Below are 21792 nucleotides of genomic sequence, written 5' to 3'. Positions count from 1 at the left end.
GGTAGAAGGAAGTCCTCATGCACCTGTTCGTTCTGGGCAATGGAAGTGCTCCAGCCGCGTGACCAAGATGTCCGCCACACGCTCGTGTCGAGATGTGAGCACTAATCGGTAAGTGGTGGAGCGTTCTGCTATTCGGTCCCCCCGCTGCCCTGTGACCAGAGGAGTAGCCGCTGCAGGTAAAGCATGTTGGGATACTGGGTCCCAGATCGGTGCAGGCTGTTGCAAAACAGAGAGCACCTAAAATGCAGCCGCCATCTTAGGCTTCGCCCTGGAAGTCCTAAGGTCATTTTTTTCTTTTTGGCTATCTGGAAGGGTGACATTCTTCCCACTGGCCAGCATTGTAAAACACATTCTTACTACTGACCACCACACTAATGTACTGTGAGCTGTGGATATATTACTTATATAAGGGGTTCCCTGAAGACTTGAAAGTTATTTCAAGGGTTCCTCCATGTTAGTAGGTTAAGAAAGGCTAGCCCATCCTGTGAAACGTTTCTGTAAGATTCAGGTCAGGGCTTTGACTAGGCAAATCTATAACTCTTGATCTCTTTTCCTGAAACAATCTTTGAGTAGATTTGTTTGTGTGCTTCTGATCATATTGATCCAGTTGTAAGATCCAGTTTGAGTAAATCTTAACTTTCACACAGATGGCCTCACATTCTTATGAAGCACATTTTCCCAGATATAAACGTGCCTGTCTACTAGTACCATATAATGTTAACTTGTATTTACATAGTTACATAGTAGGTTAGGTTGAAAAAAGACATAAGTCCATCAAGTTCAACCATTAGGGACATAAACATATCCCAGATATAAAACCCTATAAGACATAGTTGGTCAAGAGGAAGGCAAAAAAAAACCTTGCTACAATTTGCTTCAACAGGGGAAAAAAATTCCTTCCTGATTCCATTAGGCAATCGGATGTTCCCTAGATCAACAGTCATTGTTATTTTTACTTTAAAGCCCTCATACGCAGTTAAATTCTGTTCTTCTTCTCCGTTTATATATTTATACAGAGTGATCATATCCCCCCTTAAACGTCTCTTCTCAAGGGAGAATAGATTCAGTTCAGCTAATCTCTCCTCATAGCTGAGCTCCTCCATTCCTTTTATTAGTTTAGTTGCCCTTCTCTGCACTCTCCTCAATTCAACAATGTCCTTTTGTGAACTGGTGCCCAAAACTGGACCGCATATTCCAGATGTGGTCTGACCAATCCTTTGTACAGGGGCAGGATTATGTCTCCATCTCTGCAGTCTATTCCTCTTTTAATACAAGAAAGTACTTTGCTAGCTTTAGATATTGCAGCTTGGCAATGCATGCTGTTATAGTCTATATTTTCTACCAGAACCCCCAGATCACTTATAATAATATTTTCTAGCAGCAACACCTCTATGTGGTTCTTTATCAAACTATCTAAGACCTTTCCAACCATGGACGTTAAACTAGTGGGTCTGTAGTTACCTGGTAATGACTTTGCTCCCTTTTTGAAGATAGGAACCAAATTGGCCTTATGCCAATCCATCAGTACCTTGCCAGTGACTAAAGAGTCTCTAAAATTAGAAATAATGGCTTTGAAATAACCAAGCTCAGCTCTTTGAGGACACGTGGATGTAATCCATCAGGTCCTGGTGCTTTGTCAACCTTAATTTTTGCCAGATGTTTCTCAATCATATCAATTCTGAGCTATTGTGACTCATTTAAGGCAGTGACATTGCTATTATGAATTTGGACTTGAGCTCTGCCATTTTTCTTTTGTGTACACAGAACTAAAAAAAAGTGTTTAGTAAATCTGCCTTGTCTTTATCCCCAGTTATCAACCCAGCGACATCCTTTAAGGGGCCTAAATACTCAGATCTGATCTTTTTGCTATTAATATATTTAAAAATTTGGGGGGGTTTGCCTTACTTTCCTTTGCAATCTGTCTTATTTTGAAGTTTTGCACATTTTATCTCCGTTTTACATCTTTTAGTATATTCTTTAAAATTTTCATATGATGAAGGTGAGCCCCATGGGTTTTAATTTTAGCCTCTTAAACCTATTACCCATTGGAATATACTTTTCAGTGTGCTTTTGTAGAACAGACTTGAAACATTCACATTTCTGTTCTGTGTTCTTTGAGGACAATATTATCTCCCAGTCCAAGTCACAGAAAGCTGCCTTTAATAATGGAAAATTTGCTCTCTTAAAATTAAATGTTTTTATCTTTCCTGTTTTTGCTTCCTGTGTACAGCTTACATTAAATAAAATCATATTATGGTCACTGCTTCCCAGATTCTCTTTTATTTGCACATTTGTTATAAGCTCTGCATTGTTAGAAAGAACTAGGTCCAGCAGAGTATCATTTCTAGTTGGGGCTTCTATAAACTGTACCATAAAATTATCTTGTATTAAATTCACAAATTTCCTCCCTTATGCTGTTCCTGTAGTGCCATTACTCCAGTCAATGTCTGGATAGTTGAAATCTCCCATGATTTTTATTATTATTAATAAACAGGATTTATATAGCGCCAACATATTATGCAGCGCTGTACATTAAAACACTTCCACTTTTTGCTGCTTTTTCTGTCTGTGCTAGAAGTTGATTTCCTATGTCTTCCTTAGCACTGGGGGGCCTATAGCAGACTCCAATAATTAATTGTTTGGTATTCAACTCCACCCATAATGCCTCAACCACATCGCTTGTTCCATCCGCAATTTCTTCTTTCACATTCACTTTTAGATCATTTCTCACATACAGACAGACACCACCACCCTTTCGTTTGACTCTGTCTTTACGAAAGAGAGTATACCCAAGATATTGACAGCCCAGTCATGCGAAGAACAAAGCCAGGATTCAGCAATGCCGACTAAGTCATAATCCTCATCACTCATTAAGGCTTCCAACTCCCTATTTTGTTTGTCAGACTTCTAGCATTGGTGAACAGGCACTTTAAACCATTGCTGCATTTACCATCATTGTTTGCCAAATCTTTTAGTTTTTCAGTACCACTAGTACTGCACAATGCAATGTTTGTTTGTAACATGGGAAGCTCCTTACAATTATCCATAACCTTCCCCCTACTATCCCCAATCCACCCTCCACTAGTGTCTGACCCCTGACTAACCTTTCTGCCACCTTATTTACCTTTCCCACCCCCCTCTGTCTTAGTTTAAATATCCCTCCACCATTCCCCTAAATCTTTCCCCTAGCACAGCGGGTGCATACCATCTCTGGCATATAGGTTGTACCCCATTGAAAAGTTAGTCCAGTGCTCTATGAACCCAAACCCTTCCCTTCTACACCATGACTTAAGCCATGCGTTTAGCTGTCTGAGCTCCCTCTGTCTTTCCTGTGTTGTGCATGGCACAGGCAATATTCCGGAGAATATAGCCTTGGAGGTCCTTTCCTCCAACTTGAAACCCAGTTCCCTAAACTAATTTTTAAGGATCCTCCATCTTCCATCTGTATTGTCATTGGTTCCAACCAAGACAGCTGGGTCCTGTCCAGCCCCTCCCAGTAATTTGTCCACTAGGTCCACCACATGCCGAACCCTGGCACCAGGGAGACAGCAAACCATTCGGTTGAAGGGATCCGGGCGACAAACTATTCTATGCGTCCTCCTGATCATAGAATCCCCTATGACTACCAATTGTCTTTCCCTTCCTGCGTTTCCCTCCCCACCCCTACTAGATGGGCTGCTCTCCCGGCTGTTAGGGGTAGCAGTAACATCTAGAGTTGCCACCACTGGGTCTGCCACCTGCACATTTTCACATAACTTTGCAAACATGTTCAGGTGCTCAAACACAGGGCTGGCCTTCCTTTTCTGGGTGCTCCCTCTAGTTACATTAACCCAATTCCCTACATGCTCATCCTGATTAACCTCTTCACCCCCCACATCTAGGCAATTAACTGCCTGCTCAGTGAGCAAGAGACTCCTCTCAAGGTGACCCAGTGATTTCAGTGTTGAAATGCGCTTCTCCAGCTCTCCAATGCGAGATACCAGAAAGGCGACTTGCTCACATCTGTCACAGCGGTATTCACCTAGGAGCTGTTGCTCCATTTGTGCATACATGTGACAGACTGTGCACTGAACCAAACTTTCCACCTTGCTACCGCTCAATTTCCCAGTTACAATGTTTGTTTGTTTACAAGGAGTTATAAACGTTTACTTACAGTTTGTGGTTACTATAAGGATTTAACTTCTTTTATTTTATAACTCCTGTGTTTTCAAACTCCACTTGATTCCAAGCCACTTGTTTCACCAGCCAAGTAGTGAGCAAGCTCAAGGTGAGTCTGCCAAGAACTTAAATCACCTGTGAAACCTTGACCACTCCCCCTTAGAGGTCAGCAAGGAAAAAGGAAAAAAAGCTATTTAAAACAAAAACTGACAGTCAAGCAGGCACAACTTAACAGTCAAACAAACACAACCCCCAAATGCACAATATCAAAGTCCACTTGAATAAACCATCACTATGCTTCACATTTGGTATGAGTGTCTTCTCCAACTTCTTCAGCTTGCACCAAACATGTCTGCTGTTATTGTGGACAAACAACCCGGTCTTATATGTATCATTCTGTAGCACAATGAGCCTGATTTATTAAAGTTTGCAAAGACTGGAGAAGATACACTTAAATCAGTTAAGCTGGGTGATCCAGCTGACATGGAGTGGATTTCTTAAGTCATTTGCTATTTGTTAGCAAATGTTTTCAATCACGGACTATATCCATTCCAGGTTTGCTAAAAAATTACAGCCATTTGAAATCCACTTGGATATTAATTTTCATACTATGAAATGAGCCTCTTCCAGGCTCCTAGACATCCACAACCCTCATCTGTTCTTGGTTTGATGATATCACATCCATCAATACAGAACCCTGAACCCTCATGTCTGAGGATGATATAAGACTGGTTCCTCCAGTTTCTTCCTTAAGAAGGTCTTATTATTGGCCCCTGGTTTTCATTGTGGTGGTAAAAGTAGGGGTGCACTTATTTTTTCCACATGGTTAATCTACATTTTTGTTATTTAGGATTATGAGAATTAATACACCAAGTAGAGTCTGTCTGAATGAATATCTAATGTTTTTGTTTTGTTTTTTATTAGTAGTAAAAATTACATTCTTTCTTACATGATTGTATATCACTACTAATAAAGAAAGTCAGGGTTTTTTTTTTTATTTGGATGGAGTGAGTAAGGATTACACCCCATGCCTGGTTTTTATTGCTGTATCTGTCCCAACCAAGAAGATTCACTTTCTCAATTAGTTCTGGTGGCCATTGTCAATGGGACTGAAAATAATGGGAAAATCCAAAATTTTGAGCTGTCAGGAAGAACAGAACAGAAATAGAGTGCAAACCTCCCAATGGCAATAAACTTTTTCAATGACGACAGTCTAATTTTAGAGCGATATCATTTCACTTCCTGCTTTGTAGATAAGACAGGAAGTAAAGAGCAATTTCCCCAAAGGGGGTCATAGTAAAAACAACTGGGGAGGCAAATAACCCCTCTCTACCTACTGAACTTAAAACATTTTTTATATAGGTTTTAGTTGATGCAGCAACAGCTCGATATAAAACTGATTGTAAACAGTCGAAGTTCAAGTCAAATTTCTACTCACAGACAGAATGCGGTCTCCACGGCGTAACTCTCCACTGAGGTCTGCCGGTCCTCCAGCCAGAATAAAAGATACAAAAATTCCTTCTCCATCTTCCCCACCAACAATATTAAAGCCTAGTCCTGTAGATCCTTTGTGTAGGATGATCTTTCTCGGTTCCCTGGAGACATGAAGAAAACACATGTCTAGCACTTAGGTAGTTATGAATTAAAAAAATACACACGATGACAAATGAAAATACAAGTGAACAGTTAAAATTAGGAGCACAAGAAAAAGAAAAGGTGTCAAAGTCAACAGGATCTGTCTCTGAATTAGATGGAATACAGTTACAGTGTAGCCAGTCTGACTGTTACTATGAAAGGAAATCCCCTTCTGATGAAACCCTGTGAATAGTTTCAGGGCAGGAACCACTGCTGATAGCGACACAACCTAAAACATGCCATAAAAATCTGCTCTCCACAGATCTGCAGCTCTTGTTGCCACTGGAGGAGACATTGATTTCCTTGTACATTGCTAATCATATCTGGAATCTTCAACTTAAATATGTTAACTATTAATATGCGGTTGATGAATATTTCCTGTTCTCCAGAACAATTTGTAGAAAAGTAAAAATGCAGGCAGGACCTTTCACTGTCTAGCAAATTACATTTTGAGGTGTAAGCTTTCAAAAACAGCTCCCTTGCTCAGTCGAAAGCATAGAAGATGGAAACAGGAGTTTCAAAAGTTTGCACCACAAACACTGGAATTTTTTTTTAATAATTCAGGATAAGCGAAAGATTCACTGTGAACATGAAGGCGGTTCCTAGAATATTGTACATTTATCTAGTGCTGTCCTTCTCACAAGTCTTTAACTGGTGACATGAACAGGTATAATATATTTTAGGTGTTTTGCCAGGGGTCAGATGACATCTAAAGAGCAACTCGCTGTAATACCTTACAAGCTGAGTTACAAGCTTCTGCTGAATAGTTAAAGATTCCCATCATTCCAAAGCTGATTGTCATCTAGTTATTGGCTGGGATTGATCATGACACTAACTCACATGACGACCTGGCTCTTCCCAACATGCTGCTGTTTGATGAAGGGTTCGAATTACAGTTAACTAATTTGTCACTTCCAGCTCTCTCAGAACCTCCCTAGGTAATTTAACTATATGTCATGCCTCTTTGAGACATCTTTTGTTCTTTTGGCATTCACTCTTTTTTTATTTCCTGCAATGGGACTTCATCCTGCAAACTCAACACATTTTCTCTTGTTCCTGGCTTCATACTGTTCTTATTGTATGTCTCTATGTCTGCTCCCAATTTTTCCCACATTTGGCCTTCTCTCCCGTCAGACTGTGAATATATATTAATTTCTGTGCCCAGTAACCTATCTGAAATATTTTGTAACAGGGTAGGAAGTTGTTGATGACTGTCCTGTTAGTTGGTCCTGCTCCAGAGGATGCTGCCATTACATAAATCTATACATATGTATAAAACTACTTCCTCAACTCCCACCAACGAGATGCAATAATACAGTTGTACCAGTATCTCAGTAGTGAGACCCCTAGAGACCATACACAGCATATAACATATTGCTACAATGACAACTTCTGTATCAGCTAGATAATAGGTAACGTAAACTCTAACTGCAAGACATTTAGTTCTTTGCACAATCAGTCATAAACAATCCCTATTTTATTTTAATGAAATCCAGTTTTTGCTTTCTTTAATCTTTTTTTTTTTTCCATATTAGTGTTGATGATCCTATGTAGCTTATCTTCTGCCGCTTTGTGTCTAAATGCACTCCAGCAATGGCCACACAGCATTTTTCAGGGTAGGTCTCTTGATGGTGACAACAGTAAACCTTGTCTGTGTAATCTGTGCTAAAATGGCCACTTATTTTCTCCATCAGAAGCCCATGTGACAGGGTGACAATGCAGACAGACAATCCCTAAGACATATAAAAGATAATGGCTTCTTCAGCATCCAGCAAAAGCAAAACACATTCATTACAAATGAAGCACACATATATCATTTTTATTACATTAATTTAGGCTGTAATACTGGAGCAAAAGTCATAAGGAAATTGTGGATTTCAGAAAGCTCAAAAACTAAGACCTCAAAAACTGTTGTGAATCTGCAGACCATGTAATATCACAAATGAAACTGCAATAGTATTTGAAATAATCTTATCATCACATGTTTTAAATGACGGTGTGGAATTTTGGGTGAGGAGACTATGGACACTGCATGTGGTCTGCTATAAGGGCAAAAACATGTGGACCCACCTGGTCTATTTTTGGGAGGACAAACTGAGTGAGTGCCCACGGCTCCATCTGACCGAATGGTAGAGGAACTACTAGCTGTTTGTCTAAAACTGCCCCCCCACCTAATGATGGAGTTTAAGTGTTACCAGTGAAGGTACTATTAATAAAATGTTGTAATTATCTGTGGGGTCTGTGCTAGAAAATGCTAATTATTATTATTTTTCCTTTTGTAAGTCTGATATTACATTCCCAGCATTTACCTATCTATGAGTTTGTGGAACAGGTTTAACTGAAACTAGTCATAATATCTGTATAGCTTATAAAAACCTAATAAAGCCTTCCTTCATGTTCATTGAACCATTCTAATTGTACACCACAACTACTTCTACAATCATTTTGTTACTTGGGCACTTAATGTAATTGGTATGTGTGTGTGTGAGTCTACAGTCAGCTCTTCATTTACAGACATATTTGTGATTCCAGGACGGCACAGGAGATGATGGAACTCTGCTGTCTTCATGTCTTTACTGCTACATACAGATGCTGGATTTTTATTGTCTGAATGATTGTTTGGGGAAAACAATCTAGTGTCTGTACAGCCATCCTCCTAGGGGAAAGGCTGTGCAGCAGTAAGCAATTAGCCCAGTATTCTTACTGGAATCTTGGATTGCTCTGTGTTTTTCTACTAGATCTGTGTAGTAATCCAGTATAACACATTAGGGCCTGAATAATTAAAGCTCTCCAAGGCTGGAGAGAATACACTTTCATCTGTGAAGCTGAGTGATCCAGCTAACCTGGAAAGGATTTCTTAACAGTCATTTGCTATTTGTTAGCAAAATCTTTTCAATCCTGGACCAGATCCATTTCAGATTTGCTGGATCACCCAGCTTCACGGATAAAAGTGTCTCCTCTCCAGTCTTGGAGAGTTTTAATAAATCAGGCATATTGCCTCTGTGCAGCTTCTGGCATTAACCCCCTAGCGTTCTAATTCTGTCAGTTTTTTGATGCAAAAAGTGATCCTATTTTTTTTGCATAGAAATTTTTGTTTATATTGTGGACCTGTAATTCTTAGGATTAACTCCCGGGTATAATACTTATATTTATTTATTATATTATAATCATACATTTTAATATAATACATAATTTTAAATCATAATTATAAAAAATAATGAAATAATAGACCACAACAGTGTAATTTATAAAAAAAAAAATATTTTATCAAAAAATTCTCACTGAAATTTTCCAAACAAGGGTGCAATATTATTGATAAATAATAATATAAGTTAATGCAGATTTTAGAAAAAAAATGCACAAAGTCCAACATCACAGTCAGGACAATAGAACCTGGTTTCCTTGCGTTTCTTCCTTCCTCTGTCATCGGTCTTTGAGCACCAAACCACGCACATCCTTGTAGGTGCTGCCTTTTTCTGGGTTGGTGGGATGTATTCAGTGAAGTGACGACCGGTCAGGCGCTCTGGGTTGACAATGGTGGAAGCACGACGTCCAGGTCTATTCATAGCCACTGATGGTGTTTGGTGGTTCTTGACTATGGATTCAGAAACTTGCAAAATGAAGTCTGAATGATTCACAGGCCTCTGACTAAGTGAAAAATCTCGGGCTTAACCATCCTTGCAATTTTTTTTTGCCCGAGCGAAGGTCGGGCTTAACTGCAAGGAGGTTAAGATCTGTAGAGTTTTATCATACTCTGTGCCGCTCTGTATTTGTTTCAGTCTGTCTTTTGAGACAGACAGATATTCACACATATTTATGCTTTCAATGTCTTTTTCTTCTTCACCTGTGACGGGTAAGTAAGCTCTGCTTAGGGCGTCTGCAATCAGTAATTCCTTCCCTGGACAGTAACAAATGTTAAAATCGTATTTCTGAAGCCTTAAAAGCATACGCTGCAGTCTTTTTGGGGCATTCAGTAGTGGCCTCTTTGCAATACTTTCTAAAGGCTTGTGATCTGACTGCACCACTACTTGTCAACTGTAGGTGTACTGGTGAAATTTCTCCAACCCAAATACTACAGCTAGTATTTCCTTCTCGATTTGAGCATATCCTGCTCTGTCAGAGTTAAAGCTCTGCTTGTAAATGTGATTGGCTGTTTATCCAGCTTAGTGTGGCTCCAAGGCCTGTTTCTAAAGCATCACATTGTACTACCACTGCTTGATCTGGATAAAAATATTTTAGTGTTGCTGTGTCTGCAATAGCATTTTTTTTTTTACTTAAAAGCAGTTTCATGGCTATCTGTCCATTCCCAGAGTATGTCTTTGCGAGTTAGCTGCCTCAGTGGCTCACACATGTCTGATAAATGCTTGTGTACAGAATGTAGGCATTCCATAGGCACTGCTCAACTAGATGCCTGAAAATCTTCTTGTAGTACTTCCTTGCTGTCTCCTCATCGCTGGGTAGAATGTCATGGCTTGGTCAGCTCTGTCGACACCTCCCATGGTGGTGTTGTTGTAGTCAATACCCACCTGTGGCTTCATCACTTCTTTCCCACGTTTTGTGTGTACCAGAACGGTGAAGACATCATGGACAGTACTCATCAGGCACACATCTTTCTTGTCACGCCATCTCAGGGCCATCATCTTTCCTTTCTGCCAGGCAACAATTTCTCCTGTCTTCAGCTTCCCTTTTGCAAACAATGCTGGCAGGTTGCGCCGTAGCCCTAACGGTTCCATAGGCATCTGTTTTGTGTTGCAGAAGGAACTCATAAAGCTCAGGAGAGGTGTAGAAATTGTCAATTGTGACACAATAGCCCTGACCTAGCAATGGCTCAATGAAGGATAGCACTGAGGATGTTGCCAATCTATAATGGCTGTATCTGGGGTTGAATTGTGTCCCTTTTCCAGTGTACAATACCGTAATCCAGATGTAGCCAGATGAGGATTCGCACAGCATATAGGTCTTCACGACAAATCGTGCCCTCTTTGACGCAAATGTACTGCACCCAGCTGGCCTCCCCTTGTAAGCCATTAGACTTTCGTCAATGCTGACATCTCTTTCTGGCACATAGGTTTGCTGGAAATTTTGTAGAATCATCTGAGACACTTCCCAAATTTTCTTCAGTTTTGGTGCAGGATGGGTAGTCTCATCAAATTCCTCATTGTTTGCAAAGTGCAGGTACTTCATGATGAGGGAAAATCGGTATTCTGGCATGTCTGTGCCAAAGAATGGAGTGGCAATCATTTTATTCTTGGACCAGTACCACTTCTGCACGGGTTTGCCCACAACTCCCAGCAGGATCACCAAGCCCAAAAACAGTCAAATGTCATCCTTGGTCATAGGTTCCCACTTTCTGCTTCTTGCAAACCTCAGGTGTGGAGCACCTTGTTGTTGTCCAGCATACCTGCATAAAACAAAATAAAAAACGTATTTTAGGATATGTTCTTTTATAGTGTGAAGGTTGCAAGTAATATGTTAGCAAACACAGAGCAGCATATATGTTTGCATAAAAAAAAAATTGGCAAAAATTTTAAAAAGTTAGCACAAAGCAGCATACATGTCTGCATAAAAAAAATTTAGCAAAAAATTTCAAAAAGTTAGCAAACACAAGAGCGGCTTACCTGTTTGTCTCTGCAACAATTTTTTCGATAACTTCATCGGTCAAAAATAACATCAGGTATGCCAGGGGGTCATCGCATTCAGCCTCAATTTTCATCCCAGGTGCGCCGGTGAATGGAAATCTTGGCAGTGCTGCCTGGTCCACATCAAGGTCGATAGGACACCGTGCTCACAGCACTGACTTCAGGTTCAGAATCGTCGCTCAGTTCACTTTTGCTGTTCGATGACAAATTTCCTGGTGAATCACTATCGCTCTATTCCACAAGGGACTCCAAATCGCTATCGCTGCTTTCAAACTCCTCCAAAACAGCGCTTGCGCCGGCGAGATCCCTTTTGGATGCCATGCCGTCTCCAGCAATCAGTCAGGAACAATCAAGGTCAAAGACAAAGTGATGAAATGATACATTCAGGAAGTGATTTATAAGTGATCAAAAGGTCAGATCAAGGTCAGGGCTAATAGTGGGCAAAATGTACATCAGGGCACTGGGCAATGATGCTTGGTGCACTAAAATGTCTTTTTATACTTTTATTTTATGTTTTGTAAAACATAAACTCAGTACTCAGTAATCTGCTTTAAAATTTCTCACCCGGCCACATCCCCCGACAGAGGCGCCCCAGCATCACAGCGGGATCGTCTGATCACCGCTGGAGCGCGGGGTTGAGGTAAGGGGGACCCCCAAAGTTACCCCAAGTGTGACTCTGGGTTACCGCTTTTTGCTAGTTTTTTCCACCCCGAGTCACACTCAGGATTACCGCTGGGGGGGTTAAAGAAAGGCCACTGCTGCTCTCTCTCCTTGTACAGGGTGACTGGTCTTATATCCACCCACTTCCTGTAATTGTTTGCAGGCAGCCTGCAGTAAGCAGGTCCACAGCTCTGCATTCTGCGCAAACTAAATACAGCACTGCGATAAGGTCACCACTTTTTTTTTTACAGTGTCATAGAAGAGCTTGCAAAGTAATTTGGGGCATAAAATATAGATTTATACCTTTTGTGGTGATTAAGGATTTGTATAAAAAAAGTGTTGTGTCTGGGATTCAGCTTTAAGGTAGTTTGGGTTGACTTAAATAGTTTGCACATGCAGGATATAGACTACATCTGTGTAGCAATATGTTATATGCTGTGTATGGTCTCTAGGGGGCCTCACTACTGAGATACTGGTACAACTTTATTATTGCATCTCGTTGGTGGGGGTTGAAGAAGTAGTGACACTAGAACTGTACAGAGAATCAGCGACTGTAAGTACAGAGTCCCTATCATACTGCATTATGGAGAGTGGCCTGAAACCCCCTCAGAGACTGGATGTCACTTCTTCCATTCTCTCACAGACATGAAAACACTGGAAGGAAGAGTTTACTCTGTATATGGATCTGACAGTGGCACCCAGAGATGAGCAGAGGAAAGTAAAGCTGTTTTATTACTTAGTTGGGGAAAAAGGCAAAGAAATAGCCCAGACCTTGCTGACAGACAGCACAGCCTGCCACTGAAAGACATACTGTTGGCATTTGATAAACACTGTGACCCCAAAAAGAACGGGACAGTGGAGAGATAGAAATTCTTCTGAAGGAATCAGGAGGCTGGGGAAAGTATGGACAGATATGTGAAAGAGCTAAGGAGAGACTGGCTGCAACCTGTGGATTTGGGGACATCAGGGACTCCCTCATCAGAGACAGGATAGTGTGTGGCATCAGAGACCTGCACCTCAGAGAAAGATTACTGAGGGAGGAAGAGCTGGCTTTGGAGAAATGTATACAAACATGCAAGGCTGCTGAGCTGACTATAGACAGCCTGAGGATGATGGAGGGCACCAGTGATGCCTCAGTACATGCAATATCTGTGAAAGGGAGAGCAAGGCCCAGGCTCCCTTTGAGCTCATTCCAGTGTAAATACTGTGGAAAAAGACATGAGAGAGACAAAGAGAAATGTCCAGCATATGGGGAGACCTGCATGGCTTGTGGCAAGATGAAGCACTTCTCAACTGTGTGCAGATTGAAAACCAGCAAATAGTACAAACAAGTCCATACAGTGACCCAGGACACAGACAGCACAGAGGACATTACATGGCTGCAGCCTGCAACAGTGAAGGTCAATGGAATCAAACATCCAGAAGCCAATGATGCAAAGCAGTTCTTTGCCATATTTATGGTGGATGAACAGCCCATAGGATTTCAGCTGGATTGTGGAGCAAGCTGCAATGCAAAGGTACTGGTGATGTATAACAAAAGTGTTTTAAAACCCATGGGAACATGCAAGCTAAAATTAAGAAATCCATGTAATAGAAAGAGCTACAGAGTGGAATTTACTGTGCTGCAGAAGGAGGACCACATTCCTTTTCTGGGAGTGAAAGCAGTTCAGGCTATGGACTTAATAAAGATGCAGTCCCATAACAACATGCAACTGCATGTCTGGAAGTTTCTAAGAATACTCAAAATCCTAAACAAAAGGCAGAATGCATTTTGGATTTTCAGCACATACAAACAGAGTATGCGGATTTATTTGAAGGTGATGGGTGACTTGAAGGTAAATACAAACTAGAATTTGATATATAATTTGAATACAATACAGCCTACCAGACTGCCCATAAGAAGAGTACCTGTAGCCTTAATGCAACCACTTAAAAAAGAACTGCAGGAGTTGCACAGCAGAGGCATGACAGAACCAGTACAGGAAAGCACAGACTGGATAAGCAGTTTGGTAGTAGTGAAAAAACCATCAGGCAAGTTAGGAATATGCATTGATCCTAAACCACTGAACAAGACTCTTAAAAGAAATCACTATCCAATGCCTACAATAGAAGATGTTCTCCCTGATCTCTCAAAGGCTAAAATATTTTCGGTATGTGATGTGAAAAATGGGTTCTGGCATGTGGAACTGGATAAAGAATCAGGTTTATTGACAACATTTTCTACCCCTTTTGGACGCTAAAAGTGGCTGAGAATGCCCATGGGTGTAAGCCCGGCTCCAGAAGTGTTCCAACAAAAATTGATGCAAGCTTTGGAAGGACTGTCAGGAATAAAAATAATAGCGGACGATATACTAATAGTTGGAGAAGGTGATGATCTAGAATCGGCAACAAAGGATCACGAGAAAAAGATGATACAATTCCTGGACAGATGTAGAAAACAACAAATCAAACTGAACCTTGAAAAATTCAAATTAAAAATGACAGAAGTACCATATATTGGACATCTACTAAGCTCAAAGGGTGTTAAAGTGGATCCAGAGAAGGTGAGGGCAATACAGGACATGCCTACACCTACAGATATATGGGGAGTACAACGATTTCTGGGCATGGTGAATTATCTTTCTAAATTTTGCAAGCATTTATCAGACATGTGTGAGCCACTGAGGCAGCTAACTCGCAAAGACATACTCTGGGAATGGACAGATAGCCATGAAACTGCTTTTAAGTCAGAAAAAATGCTATTGCAGACACAGCAACACTAAGATATTTAGGCCTTGGAGCCACACTAAGCTGGATAAACAGCCAATCACATATACAAGCAGAGCTTTAACTCTAACAGAGCAAGGATGTGCTCAAATTGAGAAGGAAATACTAGCTGTAGTATTTGGGTTGGAGAAATTTCACCAGTACACCTACGATTGACAAGTAGTGGTGCAGTCGGATCACAAGTCTTTAGAAAGTATTACAAAGAAGCCACTACTGAATGCCCCAAAAGGACTACAGCGTATGCTTTTAAGGCTTCAGAAATACGATTTTAACATTTGTTACTGTCCAGGGAAGGATTTACTGATTGCAGATGCCCTAAGCAGAGCTTACCTACCCATCACGGGTAAAGAAGAAAAAGACATTGAAAGCATAAATATGTGTGAATATCTGTCTGTCTCAAAAGACAGACAAACAAATACAGACCAGCACAGAGGATGATAAAACTCTACAGATCTTGACATGACTATGGACTTTGTACAGCGCTGCGTAATATAATATAATGGCCCTATATAAATACTGTGTAATAATAATAATAATAAGAAGAAGAATCTTAAAGAGTGTCGTCTTGAAGGGATGGCCAAAATACAAGCATCATGCTCCTATGGAAGTTTCTCCATTTTTTCACATAAGAGATGAACTCTCTGTGCAGCATGGTATCATCTTCAAAGGAGAAAGGGCTGTTATACCGCTATCCCTTTAGAAGAGACATAATAGAAAGATTACACTCTACTCACTTAGGTGTAGAAGGATGTCTACGTTGTGCACGAGAATATGTTTATTGGCCTGGAATTAATGACCACATAAAAAACTTTATAGTACAGTGTGAAATATGTGCATCATGCAATGATAAGCAACCGAAAGAGACATTGCAACCACATACAATTCCAAACAGACCATGGTCAAAAGTAGGAACTGATCTGTTCACGTGGAACGACAAAGAATATCTGGTAACTGTGGACTATTTTTCCAACTTTTGGGAGACAGACTACTTACAGGACACAAGGGCAAAAACAGTAATTAGAAATCTCAGGGCCCATTTTGCCAGGTATGGCATTCCTGATATTGTGTTCTCTGACAACGCTGCTCAATTTACTTTTGAAGAGTTCAAAAAATTCAGGGAGAGGTGGGAATTTGAGCACCAGATATCATCTCCAGGATATCCTCAGAGTAATGGTAAAGCAGAGTCAGCAGTAAAAACAGCCAAAAGACTCATGCAAAAAGCAAAACAGGCAGATACAGATATATACCTGTCTATACTGGACCACAGAAACACGCCCACACAAGGCCTAGACACCAGTCCAGCACAGCGGCTTATGAGTAGACGTACAACTCTGGTCAGAGACAGCCAGTCCCAGAAAATAGACTGCCAGAATCAGAAGAACACCAAGATTTGTGTGAAGAAACCTCATATGTTATGCGAGCGGGCAGAACTGAATAGATTTATGTAATGGCAGCGGGAATGAACACCGAATAAAGATGTATGCTACTAACTACTATGTGTGAGCATCTGGAGCAGGACCAACTAACAGAACAATCTGTATGCTTTCTTAGGTTATTATTATTATTTGCTTTACAACTGACCTAGAGTTATCAAGGGAAAGATTCACCATCAGTCAAAATCTGGTCACCCTGGAAGAGCTTATATCTAATGTGCCTACTACAAGAATTCAGATGTAACAAAATACAGGTTTGGGAGAAGAATTTCAAGTAGAAGTCTCTTCACCTAGAAGATACAAGCAGCCAGCCGAGCATACAAACTCCATGCAGATATTGTCCCTGGTGAAGACTACAGTATTGCTGTGCAAGTCAGCTTCCTCGGTGGGAGTCAATCGATACCAAAAGAATGAGGACAGTAAACACTCACAGTATGAACAGTATTCACTCACTGAGCAGTGAAATGTGGAGACTCCATTTGCTTCAGAACTCCTGTGTTTGTGACGTGGGCAGTGAAGTCTGAAACTCTTTCGTTTTCTGTCACCTAGCTCTTCAGACTTGCTGCCCAGGTAACTAGAATCTCAGCAAAGTGATAATTTTACTTTTCAACAGATACCAAATCAGGGGGAGGCAGGTTGTCACCAACTGAGAAGGTAGGGACATTCTCTCTTGTAAATTTGTATTTAATTTTCGAAAAAATGTACATGTGCATGTTACGTATTGGCACTACATTGCAATAAATAGCTATGTTATAAGGAATTGTTGTGTGGAGGAGATCAAATGTCCTGCTTAGGACTCTTTGGAATGAATTGGAATGGTGAGCCAGGTCTTCTCATCCATCATCAGTACCTGACCTAACCAATAGGGGCAAATTACCACAGACACTCTCCAAAATCTTGAGAGACAGCTTCCTAGAGGAGTGGAGGACATATATAGAGGATGATGAAGGGAAACAACTATTTATAAGTTGCCATTATAGGGAACTCTGTAATAATGACCATAGGGGGGACAACTCCATATTAATAGACACTGGGGGAATACCTCCATAGTGGTCATGGGGGGATAACTTCAGAAAAATGGTGGGGCGGAGGGCAGCTCTGTAAACATTGCCATTGTTCTGGATGTCCAACAAGCTCATATGCTGTAGGTGTAATGGTCCAATGTCCACAAACTTTGGCTGTATGTTGTATTGTCAGATGACTGTGAATATTGGGTATCACATGATTTTATGTACACGTCACAGTGAAGATTTCATGGCATGTTGTCACCATCTGACATAACACACAATTCTCACCTAGTGAAGTCCTCTTCTCCGACCATGTGTCGAGAAACAGGAGAAAATCTCAATGGCATGACTTGAGGGGGCTGGTATGGGGATTTGCTCTCCACGCTGCTCAGGTATCCACCCAGAGTGGAGTTATGGGTTATATGGTCATCAACAGTGAAAGCTGAAAGGTCAAGAACAGACAGATCCAATGAGAGGAACAGTAATAAAATTTCAGAAAGGGGGATAAGGACTTGTCTAGACACATGCTTTATCTATGTCAGAAATGCATTGGTAATGTAGACCTTGTATTTGCTGGGGGAGTGGCACGGTTGTTGTAATTAGCAGTGCACTGCTACTTAACTGACAGCCAGCCACTGGACTTTGTGTTTCAGGTGCTATTGATACAAAATGACTAGTTGTCATACTGACTCGTAGGATCCTCTGAGTATATCGGGGGAACCAATTTTAGCATAATCTGCAGGGAGCACAGGAGACAGGCAATGCAGAGGCATTTGAAGCATACTCCCAAGCTGTGCCACCACCACAGTGCCCAAAACAGGGACCACTCTTGCCTCTGCCTTGGCACAGTCCTTCATATAGAAGCCGACCGACTGCATTTTTTTTGCCTCAGAACTGAATGGATTGTCCTGGATTAGACAATGGCATCTTCTAGCATGGGATGGGTAATGGTCGTACTCACTGCTGGCATAGTCAGGGGGTGCGTAAATCTCATTGAGGTGAATTAGACCAGGTTTGGCTACTTTGAGATAAACCATGTCAGACGTGTTCTTCAGGGCAGCCACAGCTTCCTCGTGTCGTACGTCCTGTAGGTTGGTGTTATTTACCTGAGGAAATGTGAACAAGAAAATTTTTAGAAAGGAACAAAATCTGCCTTGTTCCCCACTCTTCTATCCCTAACACAACACTTGACGCTCACTGCTAAGAGCCGATCTCCAATCTGCAGTCTTCCATCCTTTTGTGCTGCTCCACTCTCAATGATCTTAGTGATGTAGATACTGTTGTCTCCTGGAATGTGTTGGTTTCCAATTCCTCCGGCAATACTGAATCCCAGCCCTGTAAAGTTGAAATGGCCACTTTTAACAGCAGAAGATAGGGTGACAAAGAAGCAGTTCAGCTGAGAGATAGGGACATCGAGTTGTCACCCTAAACCAGAAAATATCTGAACAAGGCATGGGATTATTTTCATGGAAGATCCTCCTTAGCAAAAAGAAGGGGACAATATTTTATTCTAAAATTTGGGACAATTGGCTGCATGAATCTATTTTGCAATAAAGTGCACAGGAACACAAAGATACTCAGACCCTGGGGAATGTATGTTTTTAGAAAAATATAACACTGTTCTATCATGCACCAGAGTACTTCCCAGCGGGAAAGTAACCCAGTAACTCCTGCAACCTCTCTTTTACACACAGTGCCTTATACCTCTAAACAGCACACAGTGACTCATACTTCTGCCATACACACAGTGCCTCATACCTCTATATAACACACAGTGTCTCATACTAATATATTATACACAGTGGGCCTAAATTATTAAAGCTCTCCAACCTGGGTGATCCAGCTAACCTGAAATGGATTTGGTGCAGGATTTTAAAGTGTTTTTTAGGTGTTAGCAAATGTTTTTTAAGAAATCTATTCCATATTTCCTGGATCACCCAGGTTCACCCACGATAGCCTATTTTTTCCAGTCCTGAAGAACTTTATTAAATCAGGCCCTGTATAATCATGCTTCCATACTACACATGGTGCCTCACACCTCTGACTTACACACAGTGCCCCATACCTCTGTGTAGCATACAGTGCCCCATATGTGTATGTTGCACACTGTGTCTCATACCTCTATATCACACATAGAATATAATACCTTTGTATTACTTGGGGTGTCTCATACCCCTGTATTACACAAAGTCGCTTACATTTCTCATCAACTCAGTATTGTTACTAGAGCATAAAATCTGATTTTGACATGTGTTCCAGTTCTCACAAACTTTATATCAGTTGACAAGCTCAGGCCTTGAAAATAATAATTTAGTCATGTATTACTAGAATGAACTGTTCCAGGAAATAATACACATTTTCTGGTCATCTTTCAATCCACAGTGTCCCTATACTGACCTTTAGGACCTTTTAGTAGATTAACTTCCACAACCGTCTCTGGAGGACTTTGTCTGCGCCGGACTAGCAGCCTCACAACTGGGCCAGCCTCCTTCAGAGCCTCCACCGCTTTACTGTGCATGACCTCATTGACATCCACATCATTGACCCGCAGGACACAGTCTGTCACTCTGCACACACAGGAGAGCCTACTGGTTATACACTGGTTACTAATAGTAATACATTGGTTGCTCCTGGTTATACACTGGTTACTAGTAGTAATACATTGGTTGCTACTGGTTATACACTGGGTACCAGTAGTAATACATTGCTTGCTACTGGTTATACACTGGGTACTGTTTTCTGCTGGTCACTACTAGTTATATGCCAATCACTACTGGTTGGTTTTATGTTGGCTACAGCTAGTTATATACTGGTTTTATGGATTCTAAGCTTCCTTATCCAGAGACCTAATAATAATCTCACATTAGTCTTCCATCCATGGCTGCTGCCCCTCCAGGGATGATCTTTGTGATGAATATTCCAGGATCATCAGGTATGTGTGGATTATCGATTCCACCAGCAATGCTGAATCCCAGGCCTGAATTTCCCTGTAAAATGTATAAAAATAATACATCAATATAGAAAAATGCTGTGAATATTCACTTATGAATGATTTAACATCAAATTTGTTACCACTAAAATGGTGGAATATAATAAAAAAACCCAATGTGTGATAATAGATACTGGACACAATTCACAAAACTATACCAGCAGAATAAGAATCCTTATTTATAAAGAAATGGGTTATTTCCAGCTAAGTTGATTGTGATTTGAAAATAAAGATCCATTTTGGACTGGTAACAACAAGTTTGCATGAATATTTTCTTTTATGTCACAATACAGAGCAATTTATTATTTTCTGAAATGCTCCACCTTTTATCATTACAAACCCTCAGTTTTTATTAGTTTGCTGCAGACAGAAAGAAGCATTTTCTCAGTCTCCTCTTGCTCAGTGATCAGACTGCAACATTGTATCCAGTCTAAAGGTATAAGACTGCAGCAGGGGCTGATCCTTGTCAGACATCTAAACTAGCCTCTCAGTCCAGCATGTAGATGTGTGTTGATGTTTCTTGACCTTTCTAACATGGGAACTCTTGAAATACCTTTCGGGTCTTTTATAATTACTATATCCACAGCTCACAGTACATTGGTGGGATGGTCAGTAGGAAGAATGCCTCCTTCATTACTGGTCAGTGAGAAGAATGTCACCCTATAGGACCCCTAGCAATCTCTGGAGGAGCAGTGGTTGAGAAACACTAATATAGATGGTGACCCTGGATGATCCCTGAGCAAACGTAAATTCATCCACGTGAAAAAGAAGATAGAGGCATCCCCTTGAGAGGTTATAAATATATGTAAGCATATATGACACATTACTAAGCATATTGTGCTTGTCATAGAAAAATGTGTCCAATGATTGGTCCACTTGAGATTTCCTCTTTATTCCTGCCACTCTATATATCTGCAAGGTCCATGAAGTAGTTAAAAATTAAAAAAAACGAAAATGTTGTGCTTTGGCACTGCTCGCTCTCGTTGTACTGCCTTTAGGTTATGGCCAATACGTACCTTATCATGATTACAGCCAGGGTATCATATATATGTCAAAATGCTGCTGAATCCTGTTTGGATGACCTCATTGAGGGTTTTTGTTTTTAGTATCAGAGGTTCAGTAACAAAGAGGCCGATTTGTGCTTAGACCGGATACTACATATTTCAGACTCACCCTCTCCAGTACAATCTCTTCATATTTGTATAATGCATCATTGCCATTCACCTGTAAAAGAGAGACAATCAAATGAAGGATTTCAAAGTCCTAAGATTTGAACCAGCATTTATTATATAGACAGAACTTCCTGGATACATTACCATCCTCCAGAACATTCCATATACACGAATTGAGAAAAAGTCTGACCATTATATCCCCTCCCAAGGATAGAGTGCTTATCTTCCATCATACAAAGACATTTTAAACAATTGTGCTCTTCCAGCCTTGTGGTCACAGTTTGTGAAGACCCTTTTCTGTTCCCCCTTGATTGTGCCCCTGTGTGAAAAGCC

The 21792-nt window shown here is 40.8% G+C and overlaps 1 protein-coding gene across 7 annotated transcripts in view; it reads right to left on the bottom strand.

The window, feature by feature from the left end:
* The window catches only part of LOC140342886 (disks large homolog 3-like), a 185534-nt gene that overhangs the window by 122183 nt on the left and 41559 nt on the right, over positions 1–21792 (bottom strand). For 6 of the 7 annotated variants that reach the window (XM_072429262.1, XM_072429260.1, XM_072429258.1 and 3 more), the window contains 7 exons: positions 21461–21511; positions 20161–20285; positions 19696–19865; positions 18497–18633; positions 18260–18404; positions 17587–17740; positions 5597–5753 (listed from right to left, as the gene is read on the bottom strand). In XM_072429262.1, the coding sequence (XP_072285363.1) occupies positions 5597–5753; positions 17587–17740; positions 18260–18404; positions 18497–18633; positions 19696–19865; positions 20161–20285; positions 21461–21511 (939 nt within the window). Of the gene's footprint in view, positions 1–4153; positions 4289–5596; positions 5754–17586; positions 17741–18259; positions 18405–18496; positions 18634–19695; positions 19866–20160; positions 20286–21460; positions 21512–21792 lie in introns of those variants that run through there. The other variant, XM_072429264.1, reaches the window with a different exon arrangement.

This window comes from Pyxicephalus adspersus, chromosome W (assembly GCF_032062135.1).
Source record: "Pyxicephalus adspersus chromosome W, UCB_Pads_2.0, whole genome shotgun sequence".
Classification (NCBI taxonomy): Eukaryota; Metazoa; Chordata; class Amphibia; order Anura; family Pyxicephalidae; genus Pyxicephalus; species Pyxicephalus adspersus.
The sequence above is the reverse complement of the archived record's forward strand: the minus strand, read 5'-3'. Positions and strand labels throughout refer to the sequence as shown.